Raw genomic sequence first — 22,434 nt, forward strand, 5'->3', positions numbered from 1 at the left:
AGGCCCTACCCACCCCCCCCCCCCCCCTTATCAAAAGAGTCAAGGCAATCAATCAAGTTTGAAGGTCAAAATTGAATTGATTGCCTGTCGATAGCTTCATAATTGATTGATTGATTGAACTTGACAAGTTTACTTGCCTTACGGGGAGGGGAGTGCTGATCCGAAATAGGCTAGAAGGAAGGAGAGCAGCAACAAAGTAGCAGTGTAGTTATACATAGAGCGCAAGTGTGCGTGTGTGTGTTCATTATTTTACGCCGGTGCGTCCCTGTTGCTCAGGGCAAAGGGCGTCCAGCAGTAGCCTGTTGAACAAGAATAAATGTAAGAAAGTATGAGAAAACATGAAGCCAGAGGTCAAGTGAGTGTGTATGCGAGCGGAGAAGGTCACGCATTGCTAGAAAGGGGCAGATATCACCAACTCGTCTTTTAACCTCTAACTGCAGGTACCCTCTGCGAGCCTTCACCATGTGTCACGCTCCTATGGACAATTTCGGCCACGACGTTATGGTTGTCTCAACCTATGTGACCCTCGCCAACGTCAGGATGCAACCCGACCTTATCGTCGCCACCGAAGACGGCACCTACAACGACACCGACGCAATCGATTTCAAGCCTATCGATGACTGGGCCACAGGGCCGTTGCGTAACCATCTGACTCTTGTTTCCTTTTCAAGGCTTCGTGTTCCTGAACAGCTGCTTGTAATTCTGGGAGGTCGTTGTAAATCCCACTAGACTTGATGTATTCCGCCGATCTGACATCATACCACTTATCGAACACATTATCCATGCTCGTTTTCGCCAGTGCTCGAGCCATCCTCAGAATGCTGATCCGTCGTTGAGCGAGGTACTGGCTATATGTCGTTATTTCTTCGTCGCTAGACATGTCGTGTACTGCCCTGTCTGGCAGAGTGAGGCATCGGCCCCCATGGGGGTCTAATTTGATCATGCACACGAAGACCATGACATGGCACCCCATCAAATTCTCATAATCTGGCCCTGGGGCGCCAAATGCCACCAATGTCTCCACGATCCCGGCCGTGCGGTGTAAAGTCCCTTCCCATGTGCCTTTCGTGAGGATGTCCTCAAGGAGCCTCCCAGGATTGAGGGCTAAGTACAGCGCCAATACTACATCTGTCAGGTGGCTTTCAAGGAGACCAAGAAAGTCAGGGTAGGAGATGCTGTGCGGGTATATGGCGTCTCCGAACGGGATATAAAGAGCGAGAGAGCGATCGAAGCGGAGAAGGACGGTTATCTTTTGATGCTGCACGGACTCTCTATCCACCGCGAGCATGTCATCTCTATTGTACGTGAAAAGTCCATGGAGAGTGATGCGCGCTCTATTGGATCTCACCAGGCCGTTGTTCAGAAGCCAGTCGAGGCTATGCGCACTCACATTATTATTCTTCCATGCGTTGCGTAAAACACCCTGTAAATGCCAGCCATCATCAACAGCATTATCGCCTTTCGTTGGTAAGATGGACACAGCCGAGTTCAACGCTTCCAGCATACGTTGGATGCTACATGACCAAGATGAGGAGAGGTCCGGTTGCAAAGCTGCGTGTATGTACTCCAGTGGGCGGTCGAACCTTGTCAGTGAAGGTGCCGCTTTGAAAAGCTTTTCGATGAGACCCAGTCGACCTCGCTTAGCAGCGTCGCATACAACCTGAGGAAGGCATCGATCTTCATAACGAAGGCACTTCTCGACGGCGAAGATGATGGTTTCGTCGGCTGCTTCGTCACACAGCAATATGTCCAAAAGTTTGCGACCTTCGAATTTGCTGTTCGCATCATGGAGAATGGCATGTCGACGACTTTTGTCCTCCAACACAAAACGAAATATTGGTACATGACGGGCATAGTACAATGAGTGTCGAGCCGAGCCTGGCAAGAGGCACGGGGGGAAGGACCAGTAACAGGGCCAAGAATGTAAGTCGTCAAGCGTAGCTCCTCTTGAGATCAGCAATCGGACGGCATCGAGCTGGCCTGAAAGCATGCTCAGTCCAATCATAGGAATGTATCTTCGCTGATATGGCAATCTCCTGGTATAGTGGATTCCGTGGTCTGGATCTCGCTGACGCGTATACGCTCGCTCGCTCGTGTCCGCACGCTGACGGGGGTTCATCCCGAGATCCATGCATCTTCCCATGATGTCGAGACGTCCGGTTTCGCAGGCCCAGGCAAAGGCAGCACCATCTCCTCGTGCAACGGCGTTGGCTAGGAGGCGGACGCCAAGGACCGAGTTAAATCGATGCGAAGCCAACATCCAATTGAGATGATCTTTCGAAGCCAGGAAAGAAGAAGTAATGTGCAAAAGCTCGTTGGGAAGGTCTGCGATCGCCGGACCGCGCTTGGTGATAATCCTGACTGCGTCCATATTGTGGAGAACTCGGGCTTATGGGTGTTCGGATCGACCTGATGGTATGTTAAATGCGGGAGAGGACGTTCCTGGGGAGGCCTTGTGAATTGTAACCGAAATAGGAGAAAAGGCGTGACGTGTTTTGGTAAAACTGGAGCTCAACGTGAGTCCGAATGAATTTGTATGTGTAAATAAAGTAGAGAAGACTGACAGCTTAAGTTTTAAAGTGTGAAAAGTTTGGACGATCCACAAGAAAAAGAAACAAAGGTTTAGAATCTGGACCCTTTTGAAAATCAAAATCATGCATCAAGGTTCACAGAAAATTGTTTTGATTACGCAAGACTTTCTCTTATGGCTTGACAAGGTGTAAACCCCACAGGGTGATTAGCACGTGGAAAGCGAACTATTTGGAAACTCTTTATGTAAGATGGCTGAAGGCAGCCTTCCATTTGATCTTGCCTAGACTGGAAACATAGGCTAGTACGACTGCATTCATGGAGACTACGAGGACGACCATACGATCACGAGGACAATGAGGACGACAAGAACGAGGAAGACAACAGCATAAACGGCGGGAAAGTTTACGCCAACAATGAGGGGCGTTCAGTGTGACAGGAATAGTACAGAAAATATTGAGACTGAGCATTCCAATAGTAGAGGCTCGCCGCTGAGATCGGAATCCAATTGCAACGCCTGACACTAATATTTCTATAGTTTCTCCATATATGTCAAGTTTCAGCAGCAAGTAGGCGTCGGCATCCTGCTCAGCTTGCGTCAGTCATGCTGAGGTTCCAAAAAGCAGCAAAAAGGATATCTCTCCCGCCCGGAATCGAACCAGGGGCGCGTGCGCGACAAGCACGCATGTTACCACTACACCACGAGAGATGATTGTCTTGTTAATTGTTGAAAATGTTGGGATGGGAGAGGTGTATAAATCTTCGGTGTGGTGACTCATTGGTCTGAAGGTTAGGTGCCAGGCAGGTTCATGGCTGTCAAGGTTGCCTGATGCTTCACCCATGTCGCTTATCAGCGGGTGCCCTTGCTACCTCAAAATTCATCCCCAGACCTAGATGGGTTTTGAATGGTTATAAGTTCATCAGAAGAGAGCTGTCTCAAAACGCACTTCATCGGCTATGATTCCTCGGAGACGACCGATGATGGAATGCTTTCATCTCCACAAACGATTGCAGGCATGCTCTAGTCTCTGCCTTGACATACCAACTACGAGCTTTAAACACCAGAGATCTCTTAAATATTGAAATTCTCACTTTGAATCTTCACTTAAGTCAAGTCCAAACTACATTATACCAACATGAGATTATCCTTTCTCGCTATCTTCATACCACTCTGCAGTTTGTCCGCTGCCCAGTGCGCTCGGGACAACTGTCTCAGAGGTGAGTTGTGCCTACGCAGCCTCTAACATGTCAACCCATAGAAGGATGAGAAGAAAGCTGATAAAGGACAGCGATTGCTGCGTCTGCCTTTGGTCGGAGCGGAACGGCCGACTGCTCAAGGTACTTGGCAGTCACCGTTTTCGAGCCCGCGTAAGCCTCTCCCACCAGCATGTGAGCTCTACAGAACTTGGCTGATAATGGGTTTGTGATCAAGGACTGCAACTAAATTGGTGACACTACCAACCACCGTGCTCATCACCTCGACCCTTACCGTGGAGGCTGGCGCACTCCCATCCCTCGCAGCCACAACACCAAACAATGTCCCACAGCCCCCCAGTGTGTTGAAAAGACAAGTCTTGCCACCGCAGAGCATCCCCGTCTACGCGAGTGCATGCACATTATTTGCAAGATACTCTTCCGCCTGCTCCTGCCTCGGAGTCACAGCCCCAACCTTCACAGCTACCACCACTGCCGTGACCGAATCGAGGACCGTATTGAGCAGCATAGTTTCAACAGTCATCATCACCGCGGTCGTCGGCAATACTGCTCAACCCTATCGAGCATTCCCTCGAGAACAACAACCATGCCTTCCGGGGTCATCACTTCATCTTCTTCTTTTCAACTCAAATCTCTTCAGGCTCGTTGCCACTGGAGTCCGCTCCATCCTTGGATTCAACGTTGTCTTCCTCCTTTTCATCGCTCTTGACATCTCTGTCGTCTGTGTCGTCTCTCGATGCGTCATCTCCATCATCGGAAAACAGCACCTCAACATCCCCGCCCACAGACACCACCGGCGACGTCTCCTTTTCATCCACGCTTGAAATCTCCGGCACCCAAGTCGTTACCTCTTCATCTGCTGCCACGACCACCTCCAACATCGAGAGAACACTGTACAAGTTTACAATCATCCCGATTGCCGGCTTCATTGCCCCAGCACCAATATCATTGACTAACACTTAGTGTGCGGATCAATTATCAGACGAGAAGTATCAATAAAGATATATTACAAAGCTATGTGTTATTGAAGGCTCGCTGTACCAGTAAAAGGGACATAGCAGCTGCAAATAAAACAACTACCATACAAACATCCCAAAAGCGACTCCCGCAACAGCAGCACCCATCACAATCTTCCCTTGCGGCGCATCCCTCCAAGCAGCAGATTCACCTGTGGAGGAACTCACACTCCCCGTAGTCACAACTGAAGACGCACCCTCCGTCGTCGTCCCCGTAGCAGCTTCTATCGTTGCAGCTCCCGTTCCCGTCGTCGTGGCTCCCGTCACAGTCGCCGCAGCCTCGGAGCTTCCAGCAGTGGCAGTGATCGTCACAGTCTGCGTCGGATACGGCGATACCTTCGTGCTCAACTTGATCCCGCAAACCGCCTCGGTGTCGAAAGTAAACGGCATATTCCTCGCCTCGCATTCAGAGGTCTGGCGCTGGATCGAGTCTAAACCGGGTCAGTAATCGAACCAGTAACAATGCCGAAGCTAAGACTCACCGGGCAGGACCGAAGCATCGCACTTCTCAGACATGCAGCAAAAGTACCTCTCACGGTATTTCTGCTGCGTGCACATGCACGCAGCGTCGTTGGTACATGAGCCGCCGGGGAAACTTCTAAAGAAGCAGCCATTCTACGTATTAATTGTCGTTAGTTCCTTATCCAAGATTGAGCTCTGATGTGGAAGGGGGGACGACGCACATCACATTCCGCGTCGCGATTCTGCTTCTCCTGGTCAAAAGGCGTAGCGGCGACGAGAGTGCTGCCTATGAGGCCGAGCAAGACGATAGCCCCAAATTGCCGCATGGTGAATGTCTGATATAAACGAGCGAGGATAGCGAGTGACTGCTCGATGAAAATATTTATCCATCAAAACCAAAAATCATCTGGTCTCCGCCCCCCTTTTTAAGCCAAGATGTCGCGACAAAGGCAAATATTTCTCGTGTTGCTGTGCCGCTCAATGTCACCTAGCTTGTCCTGATTCAGGACTTTTGGTTCATGTTCAAGGGGTTTTGGGTGGTGAGGCCGAATCTGACCGCGTCGCTGGCGCGGGTAATCTTGGCATTGTTCTATAATTTAATTTCCTGCAGCGAATCGAGGATAAGCTTACTTGCTTAATGTCAACAACCCCTAGTCTTTAGGGCGAAAGGCGTGGCCAGAATTCGAGTCACATCGCTTCGGCGCAGCCAGGCTTCTTTACTCGGCCGGTTATGCCGTGATTGGTGTCGCTGCCTAGATACGATGAAGGAAATACGAGTTGTTCTAAGATACTCTGATGAGAAGTAGTCTGGAATCACGTCAGATTTGCTTGGTTTGCCGTTTTGAACTATCCGTCGTAGTGCAAAATCAATTGACTTAGGCATACAAGTTGGTCGACAGCAATGAGATCGTTCAAAATGGAGTTGGATGAAACATTTACAATATCGTAGGCTATTAGATGCTAGCCCTCGTAGAACTCAGCAAAATTTGCATGGTGAGTTCAGGTTTCATTGTTCACAGCGTCGACAGACTGTTTCGGCAAATGGGAATGTGGTTGGAATCTACATCAGATGCTGTAGTCAAAGACAAAACCAGTTCGTTGCGTGAATACCGAGGCCATGCAATGATTGAGAGCGAGCAGGCTTCACATATTGTCAATGAAGTTGCTGACCGTTCACAACGGCCTCTCTTTTATTGCGGCAAACTCGGTGATGGCCATTTCTGAGCAGCAATGGCCCGAGCCACATCCTCAAGGAAGCCCCGTCTCTCGAGTGTTTCCCGTCTTGAAACAAGTCGCCTGGTGAGGCGTTGGTGAAATTACCAGCGCCTGCGTAGCTCCCGTGCTTGCCGTTAGCCGGCGCAAACTCTCGGAAGACGGGACCCACCTCGAATCGGCCGCGATCACGGCACACATTGCCGTTAGTTCGCAGAAGACTTACGCGGCAGGCGGTCCCCGCGGAACAGCGGCTTGTCGCAAAAAGCCAATTCAGTTGCTCCGCCCCGTGGCTTGGCAGCCATTGGCGGCAGAACTCATTCTCCCGATGAGGGGACACGCGGCCGGGGTGAGCCCGTCGAGTATGAGCCCGAGTCCCTTAGGTATCTGCAACAGGGTCGTGTAGCAGGGCAATCCAAAACCTTGGACACCAACGGCGACGATTGCGAGCCAGGGGATGGCGGCAGTTATCAATGACGTAGGCCCTGGATGGCATGGGATTCCCTTCGATGTAGAAGGGACATGCCAGGGCACCCTTTGCAGCAGCCGGCTGGATCACGAGATGCAGGAAGCCGGACAGAATCACGTCGTGGATAGCAGACTTGAGTTGAACAGCATGATGGCTGTGAAACGTGCCCAGCTCGTCCCAAACGCCTCTCCTGTCGAGCAAGAGGCTTTAGCTTCTGGCGAGACTGCCCAATGATGGGATGATGGGACAATAACCTTGAATGGACCGCATCTTGGTTGAGGGCCGTCAAGATTCCCGCGCTTCGGTATCCGAGATGCAATTTTCTTCAGCAAGAGGAACTGATTCGCTACCGACATCCCAAGACACTGGAGCGTAGATCAGCTCCAGAACCTGGCACGGGACTGATGAATTGCTGTGCGATTGAGTTGAGTTGCACGTGTCGGCGAGACGCCCCGAGCCCCATCTGGGCGATGTGGATGACGTCTGAGCTTATCCGCGGCTCAACCAGAGGCTGATGCTGGATTTCAAGCCACACTCAGGGCAGACGGTTTGCACCTTTGGCTGGTGGGTAGCTGCGCCGAATCTGTGAACGAAAGCAGCGGGAGTGATCAGTTCAGTGTTCTCATCTACGAAGTGGTGCCGTACCCCAGAGTTCGAACTCGGCGACCGCAAGCCAAGACGGCGAGTCAAGCGAGGAGCCGGCAGTGTGGGGGATGAGCAGGAATTGCGTGTCTTCATTTGCAGGTTGTACGCGTCAAGCTTTTGCTATCCACAATCGGCACTCGATTTCGCAGGAAACAACCAGCCAGATGCGCGGGCTGCATCACACCGGGATCCAGTAATTATCCGTAGTGGTGTACAATGCGCTCTGTAGGTACTTGTCCAAGGGATATTACCTTCAGAAGTTTGGCAGGTGCGTATTGCCATCAATTCCCGCGTATTTGTCGCGCAGCCGTGGGGTCAGCCACTGGCCAGTGTGCCAGTGGCCTGGCGTGTTCCGTGTGGATGCTGCTGACATCTGGTTCGGAGTTGTGAGATTGACGGGAAGCTTGACCTGCGAAAGCCGGGATATTGATCCATAGACCCTTTTTTCCCCCCTTACATGAAAAGGCTTGTTTATGCTTACTTCGTATTGAAAAATCAGAGCAGCAGATACTGGCCGGACATCGCATCGAGGTTTCAACATTTGCGAATGTGCCCGAGAGCCGACATTCTGCAACGCCAAGACGGCTGGATGCCGGCCAGAAACAATAGCTGCTGTCGTCAGAAAGGCTGTCTAGTGGCGGGCGGCCTGTCACCCTCTGCTCAGCGTTAGAGGAATGGGTCCCGTTCCAGCAACAAGATTCGCACAAGGCACGTCTCCTCCACCGTTGGAGAGGGGAGGGAAACGGAGATGGGCAAGCACCGACATCCCGGTAGGTGCGGACATGGGTGTGGATGACCTGGAGTTTGGAGGGCAGCGTTAAGCCCCCAAAAGCAAGTGACCTCGTGTGGCTGGTGCGGATCCAGGGGAACGAGTGAGAGAGGTCGCGTGCTGTTAATCAGCGCCCCATTCATGCTCGGATTGAGAGACTCATGACTGGCTGACTGCTCGGTTTGTCGAGGGAAGCTGTTTGGCCATTTGAGAGCGCACTTTGTATTGCAAGCGGATTGCTCTCAGCAGCTGTAGACTTGATCGCTCAACTAGTTTACGCCTCCTGCAGAAGCGCAGCGCCGGACTTGTAGGGCGCCGTTTTGCAGTGCGTCGCCAGCTTGAGTCGTAGGTCGTTTGGCCCGACAACTCGCAACCGCCAAGATGTCCGACAGCCATTGGTTGCTTGCCGGGCATGACCACCAGTTCGAATGCGTTGGACGCTGTGCGGGACGAGAACTGGTGGTCGTGAACAGCTTAGCTCGCGTCTGTGCCTCCAACCACCACAACTTGTGGATGTCAGTTGACAATGCCGATCTTCGACAATGGTGGTCGCCGGTAGCATTTCAGGTTGTGGTGAAGATGGTCGCATTTCGCAGGGAGACATGTTCGGGATGAGTGGGCTTAGCAAGCGCAGGAGCAGCTCCTCATCTTGGCGGAAGCCTGGTCCACCACAACCGTCACACGCAGCGGAGTCGAGTCAACAAAACTCGAATTCGATCTGATAAACCGTACATACTCGTAGTGGGATGAGGCTCCAGGCTAGTAACTACTCCAACTTGGGCTTGAGAAGCTCTCCGTGCGGATGGTCGAAACGGAGTAGCGGAAATAAGGCGAGCGGAATATCGTCGATGGAAATTTGCAAGCGGTCGCCAGGGCAGGGCCGGGCGCATTGGCATTGAATTTCGGAAGAGCCAAGCGGCTAGGGAGCGAGAGGATCCACCGCCGGGATTGAGGTTTCTTCAGCGAGCTGGCGAGGTGTTGCATTGCGGGCATGGCCGACGGCGGCACCGCTTCTTAGCTTGCACCGGAGCCAAATGAGGCATCGGGTTTTCGACCAGGGCGTTGAGATTAGATGGGCAGACTGGCAATGCAGAGTGATATCATCAACATCTTGAGTATGCCTCTGTTGTCGTGATATTTTGGGCGATTGAAAGTCATCTGGAGAACTGTAGTCTGCGAAGACGGGACCAGGAGAGTTTGGTAGCGTCGGTGGCGGCCAACAAGGTTGGATAGGTTGGCTTTAGTGTGTTAGGGTCGATTTGGGGGCGAGGATGACGGGAGCCTTCAGCAGGGTATTCCGGGGCAAGAGCGAGATGCCCGTAGGTACTTCGTATGGATGGCGGGAGGAGGCGGTGGTAGTGATGGTGGTGGTGGTGGTGGTGGTTGGTGGGAAGAGGAGGGGGAGGCGCATGTTCCCCGGAAGCAACAAGCACATATGTACCTAAGCTCACGACATATGACGGCGACGCATTGCAGAAGCTTGACGCTGGGTACGGCAACCACGTTGGACGGCAAGGTGTCGTTCTGGACGGTGATTGGGGGCGAGGTGTTGGTCGGGGTCTGGCCGAGTGACTTTTGTGGCCGGGAAGGCCTGGCTCCGAAACGACAGAGGTCGTGATAAAAATATCAAGAATAGAAATAAAGGTCAGAGTTAGAGTAGAGTTGCCATTCCTCCATTGCTTAAGGTAAGGCGGCGGGACACGTTTGGCGGCAAAACGGAAGCGACAGAGAAAGAGAAGGAGAAAGAGTCGTCAGAGTCAAATGGCTGAGCGAGGTGAGATGCGCCTGGCGCAGGGACGGGAAGGAGCTAAAACAGGCTGGTTCATTGCAAGTGCGAGGAAGCCGCGTGTCGCTCTGGGGTCTGAGATGGAAGGAAGGAGGGAGCAGTGAGGCAGGTAAAGTAAGGTAGGTAGGCGCAAATGGAAAGAACAAGTACCTTTCTCGACAGCAACTGCGAGTCTGTGACTGATGAAGGCAGGGACGCCTTCTACGCCATGCTTGCTGTTTAGACGACTTCTTGCCATTCCACAGCCTGGTTGATGAGCAGTCTGGCACGAGCAGGCGCACCGGAAGGCGTACCTTGCTGCATCATCAACAGAGACGGAAGAGAGAAAGAGGGTTCTGCTGTGTTGGCTTCCTTCCTCCCACCTTCCACCTTCCACCGTCACGACTCACGACGAGATGCAGCGCATTGGGGAGGAACGTGGGCCGTGCTGCCGAGTTCGCACAGGCGAGTGACCTCCTTCTTCACAGTGCTGCTTCCTAAAACTGGCCATCGCCCCCACTTTCAACCGCTTGAAAAGATACGTACCTGTCCCTCCACCCACTGCTCCAGCGCTTTTGGCTTCAGCAGGAATAAGAGTTCCCTTTCCAGACCTGTGTGGAAGGTGCAGCCAGCGAAACCCGTATTAAGGAGGCAGATGCTGGTGCTGTCAGAGCACTGAGTGAATGCTGGCCCTGTGGGCAGCGAGCACAGTCAGTTGCAGCAGTTGTACTCTGTAAGTAAGGTAAGGTAGGGAGTGAATGGACGGGCGCCCAGACCCCCCCACCTTACAGCTACTGTGACCTTGCCCCAAGTGAAGGAGGTGCGCTTGCCCAATGTCCAGAAGTAAAACCAGTGGAGGAAAGGAGCGACATGACTTGTTGCCCTTTTGGATCGAATCTCGGTGGCCGGCAGGGATGCAGCGCAAAAGAGAAGAAACCCGTCAAGTCTTGGCATCGCGCCCAGATGCCGCGTGTTCCCACCTTTTTTCCCACTGAATCTGCCTTTCTTGCGATTGACCGACCCTTTTCCCACGCAGGAGCGACCAGCCAGACCGACCAGGCTTTGCCAATTGGTCGAGGCGCCCTTTGAGACTGCCAAAACGGCCCATCCGTTAAAATGAACGGCGGATCCCACCTCCCATCCCAAGGGCCGTACGTAGAGCCTGCCGCTTCCCTTCCGCTACCGCTTCAGTCTGTTGTTGTCGGCCTTCATTCACTCGATCCCCCCTTTCCTACCTTTCCGTCGTCGCAGTTCCTCTTACGTTGACGACCGTGTGAAGCTGTCTGCTGTCCTCGATATCCCCTCTTTCGACGACCACTCGGCTGCTGGCTTTTGTTTGTCCTTCACTGGTTCCAACCGACTTTGCTGCGATAAGGCACAGACATTTGGGAGGCGTTTTGGGAATACACGCTTACGACGACCCGGCAAAAATCTCCGGCTGCGAGACACCCACGACAGCAGCCCCAGTCAATACTTCCGCTGCTGCTCAACGAACTCGACACCGATATCCTCGACTTTACGAAATCCAAGTACAGAAAAGGAGGGTTAGGGATCCGACTCCAAGGGAAAACGGCCCCGTCTTGAAATAGGAGAACCTGCACTTCGTCCGACACTCGATAGTGCGACCCCGATCACCCCAACATCATGTCCGACGGCAAGCTTCCGAACGGCAAGCTGCCCTACGGCACGCCCGAGGGCGGCTGGAAGGCGGTACACACATGGAGGACGCCGGATTGGGTAGAACCAATTGTAAGAAGTCGAAGCCATTCCCGCCTCCTCGCCGACCAGACACAGACACGAGAACGAAACCAAGTTGCTAACACCAGCACTAGCTGATTGTTTCAATCATGCTTACCGCCTTGTGGTTCACTCGCCGCAAGAACTTCTCCATCCTCCGCCGCAATGGCGCCAACTACGAGCCTCTCTTCGAGGGAGCCGAATCTCCCAGAATGTCCGACGACTACGACTCGCTCGGCAGCCCCATTCGAACCGACCCTCACCCGCCAAAGTTCCGCACCATCTTTGGATGCTTTCGCGTCAAGACCCCTAACTCGAGCCGTTTCGCGAAATACGTTCACTCGCGCATCCTGCAAAAGTTCCCCTTCCTCATCGAAATGTTCTACTGGGCCATCTCCTTCTTTTTCTACCGAATGACCGGCAGCCTTGCTCAGAGCTACTACGGCGGCAGAAAGTCTCTCTGGGAGGTTGCCCAAGGCCACGGCCTGTTCCTGCTCGAATCTGAGGCCAAGTTCTTTGGCGAGGGTACCAGGACTGGTCCGGAACGTTGGCTGGAGTGGCGCGTGTCTCACTGGTTCTTGGAGGGCGCACAGGCTGGTGATTTCCGCGGCATCTGGCTGACGATTCTCAACCGTGGCTACTCGATGATCCATATCCCTGGCACCGTTGGCTTCATCGGATACTACTTTGCCATGGCGCCCACCCACGCCCGCTTCTGCACCGTCCGTCGCACCATGACTCTGCTGAACATGTGTGCCTTCATCATCTTCATCTTCTACCCGTGCGCGCCCCCGCGCCTGATGCCTTCCGAGTACGGCTTCGTCGACACTGTCAACATGGAGAACGCTGAGAGTGTGTGGATGAGTGGAAAGTTCGTAAACAAGCTGGCCGCGATGCCGAGTATGCACTTTGGATATGCCTTTGCCATCGGATGCGTTTTCGTCGCCGATTCTGCGATTCTTAGCCTCCTCTTCGGTCGCCTGCGCAACTACCTTCTCAAGGATGACCTGGACAAGTCTCTGGATATCGACGACGTCGAGGTCAGAGAGATCCAGGAGAACCGCGCGCGCTGGAAGAGCTGGGCCATGTTCGCCTTCGGCATCTGGTATCCCAGCTGGATTCTGTTGACCATCGTCGGCACGGCCAACCACTACCTCATGGACGCCGTAGTTGCAACCTTCTGCGCGCTGATGGCATACCTCTGCAATCGTGCTTTGTTGGTGTTCCTCCCCGCCGAAGACATGCTTCTGTGGGCCTTGAGGCTCGAGAAGCCCGTTCCCACGACCGGTCGCATGAAGAACATTGCCGTGCGGTAATCGTCGGCCGAAAAGAAAGAATGCTGTATGAGAGATGCGGAAGAAAGAATCCTTACTTTATTATTCATAGCATTGTAGAGGCGTTGGGAAATGACTATCGGCCTCGGCTTTTATTTTTTATCGATAGGCCATCATCAGGGTACATTTTGTATTAGCCCGTTATAATGAGAATATTCGTCGATCGAAAAGAGACAAGACATCTTACCAAACATTATTCTGAACAAGCCATCGGGGGAGCCTGATTGCTTATATGCGCGCCTGTCCGCCCGGCTCCTGCGGCGGTCCTTTCGTATTCAGTGGGTCCCGTCATCAACGGAGGTCTCGGATACACGTGTGATTCGACCTTCATACGTTCAAGCGTCCCGCCCAAAGAGGCATTCGATATAAATGCTATTGGGTGCCCTATCCCTCGGGGCGCAGATCTCGGGGTAATTTTTCGCCCAGGCAGTATGGTTTGTCTGGCCGAGATATCCGTGGCCCGTGTCCGTGGGGTCTTTCGCTTTCGGAGAATGGAGAGAAAGGTTCGGGGGCCGATTTTGCCGGGTTCCGAAGACTTGGAGCGACGACGGTCGAGGTTTGACCGTCTGGTGCATTTGAACTTCTCGGGGGAGGGGCTGACGATGACGACGACGGACTGCTATTCTGAAAGATGCTTGGGGAAGTCGTTGCTGCAGCTGTTGTGGGCAATGACGAAGCCGTTGTCGTCGCGTTGATGCTGCGGTCGGTGCAGTCGTGAGCAAGCTGTATTTGAGAGGAGAAGTATTGTGAAGGGGGCAGTTGGACTGTTCTTCGGGGGGAGGGTTGTACTCCTTTTTGTTCTTCCCATGCTTATTAGGCTTTTGTCTGGCTGTTGCACTTGAGACCAAGGATGGGCTTGGTTACACGGGCGGCTGTTCTGACCAGGCGACTGGATGTAGGGGCCCTGAGTACGACGACTGTTCTTTGGAAATTGGTCGCCTTCGGGAGCCGACGTCAAGTTGCCAAGCGTTGTGTGACTAACGATTTTATTGCAGTGCGATTGGTTTCGATGGGCAAATTTCCAACCGTGATGACGAAGAGTGTCGAGGAAGTTTCACAGCCCACCCAGCAAGAGCTTTCACAGTCGGGGATCTTTTCTCATGAAAAACAAGGTCAGCATTTTCTCTTCAAAGACCATGGGTTGTCGTCTCCTTATGAGTATGCCGATCGCATGTCGTTGAAATCGTGGTCGTGGGACCGGAGACCTTGGCCCACCAGGCGACCTATCGCGTCAGAGATCACCGCCACGTGTGGTTGCGGCTCGCCGCGACGCCCATGTCGACCACGCCGAGCATCATTTTTGGCATTGGCAACTATCACATGCTGGTTTCCATGAACTGACCCAATGGCACTGGTCTTTGTCGGCGAGTGGGTGCTTTCAGTACCGAGTATGCTTTTCTGGTTGCCTCTGACCTCGAAGTGGGCTATGGCACTGATTTTCTCAGCACAAAGGTCCTATTTGGATTCATAACAATTCAATTGTGTCAGCTCTGGAACCTATGTTCTTTGACTGCTGTACAAGGCAAAAACGTATCAAGAACAGTTCTGTATGTTGATATCAATGGACTTGTCCAGAGTGCCTACAAAAGTCGACCATCTATTACCTCAGACTTCAGAATCAATCAAATCACTACCCAATTCAAATAGACAACACAGACAGACATCATGGAACCTACCCCCACCACTAAATCCCAAACCTCCGCCGAATTCATCTACGAATTCACCCCCCAAGCCTATCTCCGCATCCCCGGCTTGCGCTTCGACCCCATCGACCAGCTCATTCCCTACCCGCACCGCGCCGCCCTCGAGTTCCTCAAACCCTCCCGCTTCAAGATCGACCTGCCGTGGGAGGAATACTACGACCTCCTCCAGCCCTTCGACGACGTCTGCTTCAAGCTCGTCGACGTGCTCATGTACGCCACCGACGAGCTGCGCCATAACGTGCCCCCGCGCATCAAGAAGGTGACCGCCGCTGTGGGCAAGACCGAAGTTGCTGACGAGACACAGGTGACCAAGGCCAAGGCCGTCGAGGTTGAGTATGACTGGAACGCCTTCTTTGAGCGCGTGCTCGAGCTGCTCGGCCCCGAGGGCGAGGAGTTTGGGATGTGTGGTAAGGATGTGATGTGGATTACCATGTTGTATACGCGCGCTCATGCTGATTCGCCTGCGTGGCTGCGCAAGAAGGACCAGGGATATTATTTGAAGGCGAATATTCACTATTTGCACGACTTGCTTGGGGAGTGGAATATGTTGGTTCGGCAGAAGGGTTGGAAGTGGGAGGTCATTTTCTTTGATGTTTTTGTGAAGGCCTCGTAGGTTGGTGGTTGTACGAAGCTGCTAAAGCGGACCTAAGACACTGATATTGACCTTTTGATCTCCTGAAACGCTGCATTTCAGGTGAAATTGGGTGCTGAGTAGCTGACTATATTTTGCGTGATACTAGGCTTACTGGCCAGACTTCCGAACGGTTGCACAGGAAAGAAGACTGCGTGTAGAGATCGTTCAAATGCTCGTTGCCAAAGAGGATGTCAGTGTGAATGTGATCGATCGAGGTGGATACAACGCCAGATTGACACCACTGCTTGGTGCAAGAAAAGATGCAGCCGGAACACTTCTCAGACGGGACGACGCCGATAGGACGATCACCTATCCACCATCTTGTTGATATGGGAGGTTCCGTGAAAGCACTTGGCATGCTTCCGTCAAAACCCGGCATAGATGTCAAGGTGCGCACAGTAGACCAGATGAACTACCGGAAGCATGTCGATGCTCAAGACAAGGATGTCTTCGAGCGTTCAAGAACGGCCCTAATGGTATCAGCCTTCGTTGTACATTCGGAGAAAGCAGCGCTCCTGTTGCAGCATCATCCTCAGATGGATTTGGGGTTGCAAGACTTCTTGGGAAAGACTCCCATGATGCTGTCCACTGTCGGATGCGTTCGCTATAACGTCGAAACCGTCAAACATGAAAGAGTTGGTTCAATTGCTGCAGAAAAAGACGTGGAGCTCGAGCACTCTGATCAGAAATATGGAGAGACCGTCCAGACTTTGTTGAGAAGCAGAATAATCCTGGTGAATGCCAGAGACCACAGAGGTCGCACATCATTATCTTATGCGGTGATGTGTGGCTTTGAGCCAATGTCAGAGCGCTCGTGGCAGACCGGCATGGCCCAGCAACTTTGAAGAACAGCTATCAGGGGGCTCCAAGAATGACCATTTTGAGAGCACCGTACGAGAGCTGCTCGCAGCTCATGATATTGATGTGAACGTCGCCGACAATCAAGGAGACACATCACTTGATTACACAAATGGTCAATGGAAGTCATCTGCAAGGAGGAGCATCTTCGACTGCGGGAGTTTGGCAGGCCATACAGGAGGCCAAGCTTGAGGAGCGAGAGCCAATCTTTAACCATGCCAATGTTGCAGCTCCTGTCAGCGAATTGATAGAATCGGTGGCCAAAGTCCAGGCTCTTCTGATCGCTGCTAGGGCGCAGTCCGGCAAGCCAATTCCAGCCGCAAAACACGCATACACGCGGGCGATCTAACCTTTTACGACGTAGACTTTGAGGCGTATGGAAGGCCTGACAGTGTTGACAATATGATCGTATCTATCTGTCAATGCCTATAGGATTACGTGCAGCAGGGCGGCAACCCAAATAACAGTTGCCCATGTAGGTAGGAAAAAGATCCGCGGGTGAGGGCTCCGTAGATATCACCGTTGTGGATCATTCTACCGGCAGCGAGCCCACGGGCTTAGACATAACTCCGGCGGCGTTTGGGAAGCTGACGCACAAGAACGAGGGCAGGGTTACAGGAGTTGCTTGGATTGACCACCAGAGGGGTTAGCCGGGCTTTTTTGACAAACACAAGATTTTGCCACCGAATTCTATCAATACCCAAGCTCAATCCAGCACTTTCAAACGTTTCCTTGCTGACCAAATGTTGAAACGTGATTCCCTTGGTTACCCTCTCCATATCTAGACGCAAAATAGGATAGTGGTGCATTGCGTCAACTAGAACCTCATTTCCCACTTCTGAAAGTGATGTCAATCTCGACCACTTCCTCAGTTGTGTTTTCTGTCTGAGTCATTATCGAGCAGTAATACAATGCCAAAAGTAGGGACTTGTAAATTCAATGTTTGTTACTAGAAAGGTAGGCTCTCGTAGCAAACATGATATAATGCTTCAACCTCGTTCAAGGCAAAACAACCCTGACATCTTTGTCCGAGCCTTATTGCGCACATGGCATCCTCCAACTTGCATACCTAAGACGGAGCGTTGGCGGGCAGAGACGCGCAACGTTCGTTGTAAGCGTCACCCCGGCCCAGATTGGTGCCAGTCTGGTTGTTGAGTGCAATGCGTGCCATGGTGTCCTCGCTGGGGTTGTATAACGGCCACCCGCCCGAGTAGCTGAGCAGGCCGGAGACGGGGTCCTTTGCAAAGGTAGTCCAGGCACCGCGAAGGAATTCGGCTGTCTCCAACTCCAGGGTTGTACTAGGGGGGTCATGAGGCAGCGTTCCGAAGAGAGGTTGCAACTAGAGAGAGAGAGGGAGAGAAAGAGTGAGCCCCGATGAACCGAAGTGTACAGACATGTGTGTATGTAGTGTGTGTGTGCGTGGAAAACGGGAAGGGTACATACCTCGGCACCATGGTACGCTCCGCTGGGCGGGTTGGTCGAGAGGGCCAGATTGGGGAAGTCACCAAAGTAACGGTACCTCCATGATGGGAGACCGGTCGAGACGGTCTGGGCAAGCCTGATGTTGTCGGCGCAAGTATAGAATCTGAAGTTGAAATCGGCCCAGTAAATTTCGGTCCTGTTAGGCTGGAGACTCTTGAAAGCCCCGGCCTCATTCTCGTTATTACCAACTAGGTACGCGGCGTTTGCAGAACTGCGGTTGGAGTAGTCTCCAAACACGAGCTCGTTATCCACACCGGGGCCGAAGGCGGGAGTTGAACCGATGCCAGTCTCGGCGCTAGAGAAGCCCGCGAAGATCTGCGCAGCGGTGCGGTTCCTCATGCATTCGGTGACGGCGGCGGCGGCGGCGGTGCTACTGTTACTGCTAGAGCAGCCGACAGAATCAGCAATGCGGTACCACCTTGGGGACAGGGTGTCGGCGAGCAGGGCCGGGAAGCCGACGACTGTCGCGCTCTGTAGGATGAAGCCGCTAGCGATGGGATCCGAGGCGTAGGCGAAGGAGTAGAAGTCGGCCATTCCGGAGCCAGCAGACTGGCCAAAGATGGTGATGCGGCTGGTGTCGCCGCCGAACGCTTCGGCGTTATCGCGAACCCACTCCATAGCAACCCTTATATCCAACAGTCCCAGGTTCGAAGCAGAAGCAGGGTCACCCGGGAAACCAAAGATGCCGAGACGGTAGCTGAAGAGAAAGCGTGAGGTGTTACTATGTTCCAAGATATGCAAGTGATCTCCTCCCTTACTTGATTGACATCAATACAACATCCGACGTGTCGGCGATAAACTGTCCGTCGTACATAGGCTGACGCGCACCGCCTACAGCGCCACCGTCAGTCGTAATCAACGTCGTCGTCCTTATTGGTATTGCTTACCGTAAGTATAGGCACCTCCATGTATCCAGACGAGAACAGCCTTCTTGCGCTCTCCGGTTTGGGGCTTGGTCCAGACGTTGATGGATAGACAGTCCTCGCTCTGGGGGAAATCGGTGGGTGTAGGTTGCATACATGCCGGGCCCTAAGAATGATTGCATGACGGATCAGCAACTATTCCGCTCGCCGCCAAACAGCAACAACAGGCAGATGATACCCGGTGTTCTGTCTTTGAGGTGTAGTGGGAAATGCAGGACGGCTGTGTCCAATCAGTCAACTAACAAAGTCGGAGCCATTGATGGCCAACGAGCCGTTGTAGGCGATGGGAGGATGGAAACGCAAGGCTCCTATTGGAGGAACGGCGTACGGAATGCCCAGGTACGCTGAGACTTGGTCGGCATCGGAAGCAGCATGGCCAAAGACACGACCGCTGGTTGTCTTCACTGCTTGACCAACTGTCCAGTTACCGCAGATGGGTTGAGGAGCGGCAAGGGTGGCGGAAGCGAGTGCCACCGTGACTGATGGGAGAAGGTGTTTCATTGTAACACGTTGATTTTGTATAAAGATTGACTGAACGAATGAGTGGATGCTGTTTTTAATGAACGGAAAGAAAAGGCGAGGGGAAAGAGGAAGGCGAAGAAGGAAAAAAAAGTAGGCTTTGAAACAGCACATTGATGTTTCTATTATCAGGAACCTGACCATGTAAAACTAACTGATCCATCTCCCCCATTTACTAATGCACTCCTCTTTCAAGATACCAGATATGTTGACAGATGATCTTGCCGGAGATCATATCATGATTGGACGGGTGTCTCTACGTCTTTTCTGACGATGGTTGAGATATCAACGACACTGCCCACTATCCGCAGGGTTCATCGGCTAACGAGACCCATGTACGTGGATATCCTCTACACCGGAAACGGAAGGTTGCTGACCCGGACTTTCGGTTTTAACGACTTGCTACGTAAGCCCCAAGAAAATCGGTGGTCTCAGCACGGAGTGGCAGGTATGTTTAGCTGAGGTGTATTAGTAAAGAGGTCCTCGGTAGAGGACGTCGTCAGGTGGGAGCACGGCAGTTAGTTTACTTGGTCACTGGGGTCCCTAGTCCAACCTAATCATTCGCGGGTCTCTGATCTTGATTCCTAGCACACGCTCAGTTCTCGCCTGCTTCCCCCAACTATCACAATTACGACATGACGAGGCGCTAACATGAGAATCATTTCTTGTGATTGGCATGGAGTGAAGCTGTGCGAAAGACTACAGATTTAAATAGTTTATACAAGGACCGATGGCTGTCTTGCCGTCCTATCCTTCTCAACCACCACACTCACTTACCGTCTCTTAGTTCACTAATCACCAACTTTCAAGATGAACGCCATGGTTAGTAACTGGAAGATCGTCTCGGTCTGCGGCCTCGTTTTTTCTCAGGCGTGCGCTGCCTCCCCATCAGTGGCGCGTGATGTCACTGCTGTTTACAATGGCCCGAGTTGTCAACAGGCGGTAGGTCCATCCTAGCTAGATGTAGTGATGGTTTGAATCTGACCCGAGTCATACAGTGTGACATCCTGGCCGCCGACTTCCCCAGCAGACTTCACTACGAGGCCTCCGACAGCAACTTCACCATTTGGGATCAGAAGCAGCTCGAGACGGCTTACGTCTGCCGCGTCCAGCCCATCTCAACCGACGAGGTCTCCAAGATTCTCAAGGTACTCGTGGACAGCTGGTGCAAGTTTGCGGTAAAATGTGGTGGCCATTCCCGGAACCCCGACGACTCGGTCTCGGCGGGTGGAGTCACCATCGATCTCGACTTGATGAGCACCATCACCGTATCGGACGACAGGAAGACGGCAAGCATCGGCGGTGGGTCTGTCACCCGGCAGATATACGCTGCTCTTGACCCGTACGGCCTGACCAATGTCGGTGGACGTGTCGGACAGGTCGGTGCGGGCGGCTTCACCCTCGGCGGCGGTACGTCGGCCCTTTCGGCGAAGTACGGATGGGCTTTGGATCACGTGTTGGAGTACGAGGTATGTTGGCTTTGTTGTGTCTTGAATATTTTCCTCACTCATCACCTCGACAGGTTGTGCTGGCCAATGCTAGCGTGGTAAAGGTGTCGGAAAGATCCCACCCCGACTTGTACTTTGCGCTGCGAGGTGGTGGTAACAATTTTGGCATCGTCACGTCGTTCCTTGTCGACGTCTACGAGCAGGGTCCCGTGTACACTGGAGCGCGCACCTTTTCCGACAGCCAGATCGTCCCATTCTTGGAGGAGGTTGAAAAGATATTCACAGTTGAAGACGAGCAAGATATCAATGTCGGACTTGAATACCGCTACACCTTCTCCGCCCAGAACGGCTGGACTGTATCAACCACGCAGCGATACGCAGAGCCCGTCATGAACCCCCCCGTGTTTAACGCCCTCAACAGCATCCCGGCCGTGGGCAACCTCACGGGTGGCATCAACACCCTGGCGAGCAGCACCAGCTTCGTCGGCCAGCTGGGAGTTACAAGGTACTTCATTCCTTAGGTGATGTTCTCCCGTCGAGTTTTACTGACTTGTCTAGGAACCTCTTCACCTCTTTGACCCACTACCCGTCTCTGGAGTTGAGCCAGCAAGGCCTCGCTATCATGAAGAACCTCACCGAGAACAGAAACTTGACCAGCGTCAATCCCCAGCTCATCACGTACTCTATCCCTGCGGCGATGATGAAGAACTCAAAGGCTAGAGGCGGCAACGCTCTCGGTTTGGAAGATGTCTCGGGACATCTCATAAGTACGTCGATACCACCCTCCCTCACCTTCTACCCTTGTTCTCAAGCCAACGCCTGCGCAATCAACGGCGTCTAACCATAGACGTCCAGTCAACCTTTTCGCTCTGAGCTGGACCGACAGAACGTTGGACGATGCAGCAAGCGCGCTTGCGGAAACCTTTATCGCCGACTTCCGGGCGGCGGCAGAGGAGCTCGACGCGTTCCACCCTTTCATTTACATCAACTACGCCAACAAGGGTCAAGATGTTTTTGGCGGATATGGGCAGAAGAACCGGGACCGGTTGGTGGAGATATCGAAGGCGGTGGACCCCAAGGGTGTCTTCGCCTCCTCCGGTCTCTGGACTGGTTTCTTCAAGGTCCGCTAAAGTTTTCATGTCTTTCATTGCTTTCGGTGATAAGTCACTTCGACACGGACTGTTCAGATAGAATTTTCTACTACCTGCAGAACTGCAAGACCTATTCGGAATAATCAGAATTGCCAGACATGTCACATAAGTCATAGCAAGCTTATGATGTCATTCGTAGTAAGGTGATATCCCCATTTGACAGCGTGTGTCGTGTCGTCCGACCGTTGCTTTTTGTGTCGTGTGCATCCCACCTACATGTACTTGATTGATTATCGCAGAAATTCTTCATTTTTCTTCCCGCACTCGTCGGCAGTCGACCGGGCATAAGCTCGGCAGAATTGCTACGCCACTACGGATCTTGGAATTTCGTAGGTACGCGATTCACGAGCAGGGGATGGGATATGCCGTGATGCCCCATGAAATCCCCCCGCACGGCAGTCCATGCATCTTCCGGGTTGTCAGCGAGCGGATTTAAGGGCGTGGAAGCCGGACCCACGGCACCCGGACTCGGTATGGTACCGGCCTGCCCGTCAAGTCCACCGACATGATAAATGCAAAGCCCATTCGCAGCCTTGATCAACAGTGGCAAGTTCAATGTTCCG

At 52.8% G+C, this 22,434-nt stretch overlaps 5 protein-coding genes across 5 annotated transcripts; 3 read left to right on the forward strand and 2 right to left on the reverse strand.

Moving 5' to 3' along the window:
• Positions 1-4,820: 4,820 nt before the first annotated feature.
• On the reverse strand, positions 4,821-5,548 carry GCG54_00006781 (uncharacterized protein; the record flags this gene model as incomplete). Its single annotated transcript, XM_045406779.1, has 3 exons — positions 4,821-5,191; positions 5,243-5,375; positions 5,444-5,548. The coding sequence occupies 3 exons, from the start codon at positions 5,546-5,548 to the stop codon at positions 4,821-4,823; spliced, it is 609 nt and encodes a 202-aa protein (XP_045267325.1).
• Positions 5,549-11,726: 6,178 nt separating this feature from the next.
• On the forward strand, positions 11,727-13,135 carry GCG54_00006782 (uncharacterized protein; the record flags this gene model as incomplete). Its single annotated transcript, XM_045406780.1, has 2 exons — positions 11,727-11,831; positions 11,915-13,135. The coding sequence occupies 2 exons, from the start codon at positions 11,727-11,729 to the stop codon at positions 13,133-13,135; spliced, it is 1,326 nt and encodes a 441-aa protein (XP_045267326.1).
• A 1,683-nt stretch (positions 13,136-14,818) lies between these two features.
• GCG54_00006783 (uncharacterized protein) lies at positions 14,819-15,469 on the forward strand (the record flags this gene model as incomplete). The annotated part of the gene is made up of 1 exon (XM_045406781.1): positions 14,819-15,469. The coding sequence occupies one exon, from the start codon at positions 14,819-14,821 to the stop codon at positions 15,467-15,469; it is 651 nt and encodes a 216-aa protein (XP_045267327.1).
• A 1,948-nt stretch (positions 15,470-17,417) lies between these two features.
• GCG54_00006784 (Acetylcholinesterase) lies at positions 17,418-19,254 on the reverse strand (the record flags this gene model as incomplete). Its single annotated transcript, XM_045406782.1, has 6 exons — positions 17,418-17,687; positions 17,792-18,527; positions 18,589-18,661; positions 18,718-18,859; positions 18,910-18,939; positions 18,997-19,254. The coding sequence occupies 6 exons, from the start codon at positions 19,252-19,254 to the stop codon at positions 17,418-17,420; spliced, it is 1,509 nt and encodes a 502-aa protein (XP_045267328.1).
• Positions 19,255-20,082: 828 nt separating this feature from the next.
• Positions 20,083-21,850, forward strand: GCG54_00006785 (putative FAD-linked oxidoreductase; the record flags this gene model as incomplete). Its single annotated transcript, XM_045406783.1, has 5 exons — positions 20,083-20,214; positions 20,271-20,741; positions 20,795-21,225; positions 21,279-21,487; positions 21,576-21,850. 5 exons carry the CDS (start codon positions 20,083-20,085, stop codon positions 21,848-21,850), a joined length of 1,518 nt encoding a protein of 505 aa, XP_045267329.1.
• Between the last annotated feature and the right edge of the window lie 584 nt (positions 21,851-22,434).

The sequence above is a fragment of the Colletotrichum gloeosporioides genome, assembly GCF_011800055.1.
Source record: "Colletotrichum gloeosporioides strain Lc1 chromosome Unknown consensus_22, whole genome shotgun sequence".
Lineage (NCBI taxonomy): Eukaryota > Fungi > Ascomycota > Sordariomycetes > Glomerellales > Glomerellaceae > Colletotrichum > Colletotrichum gloeosporioides.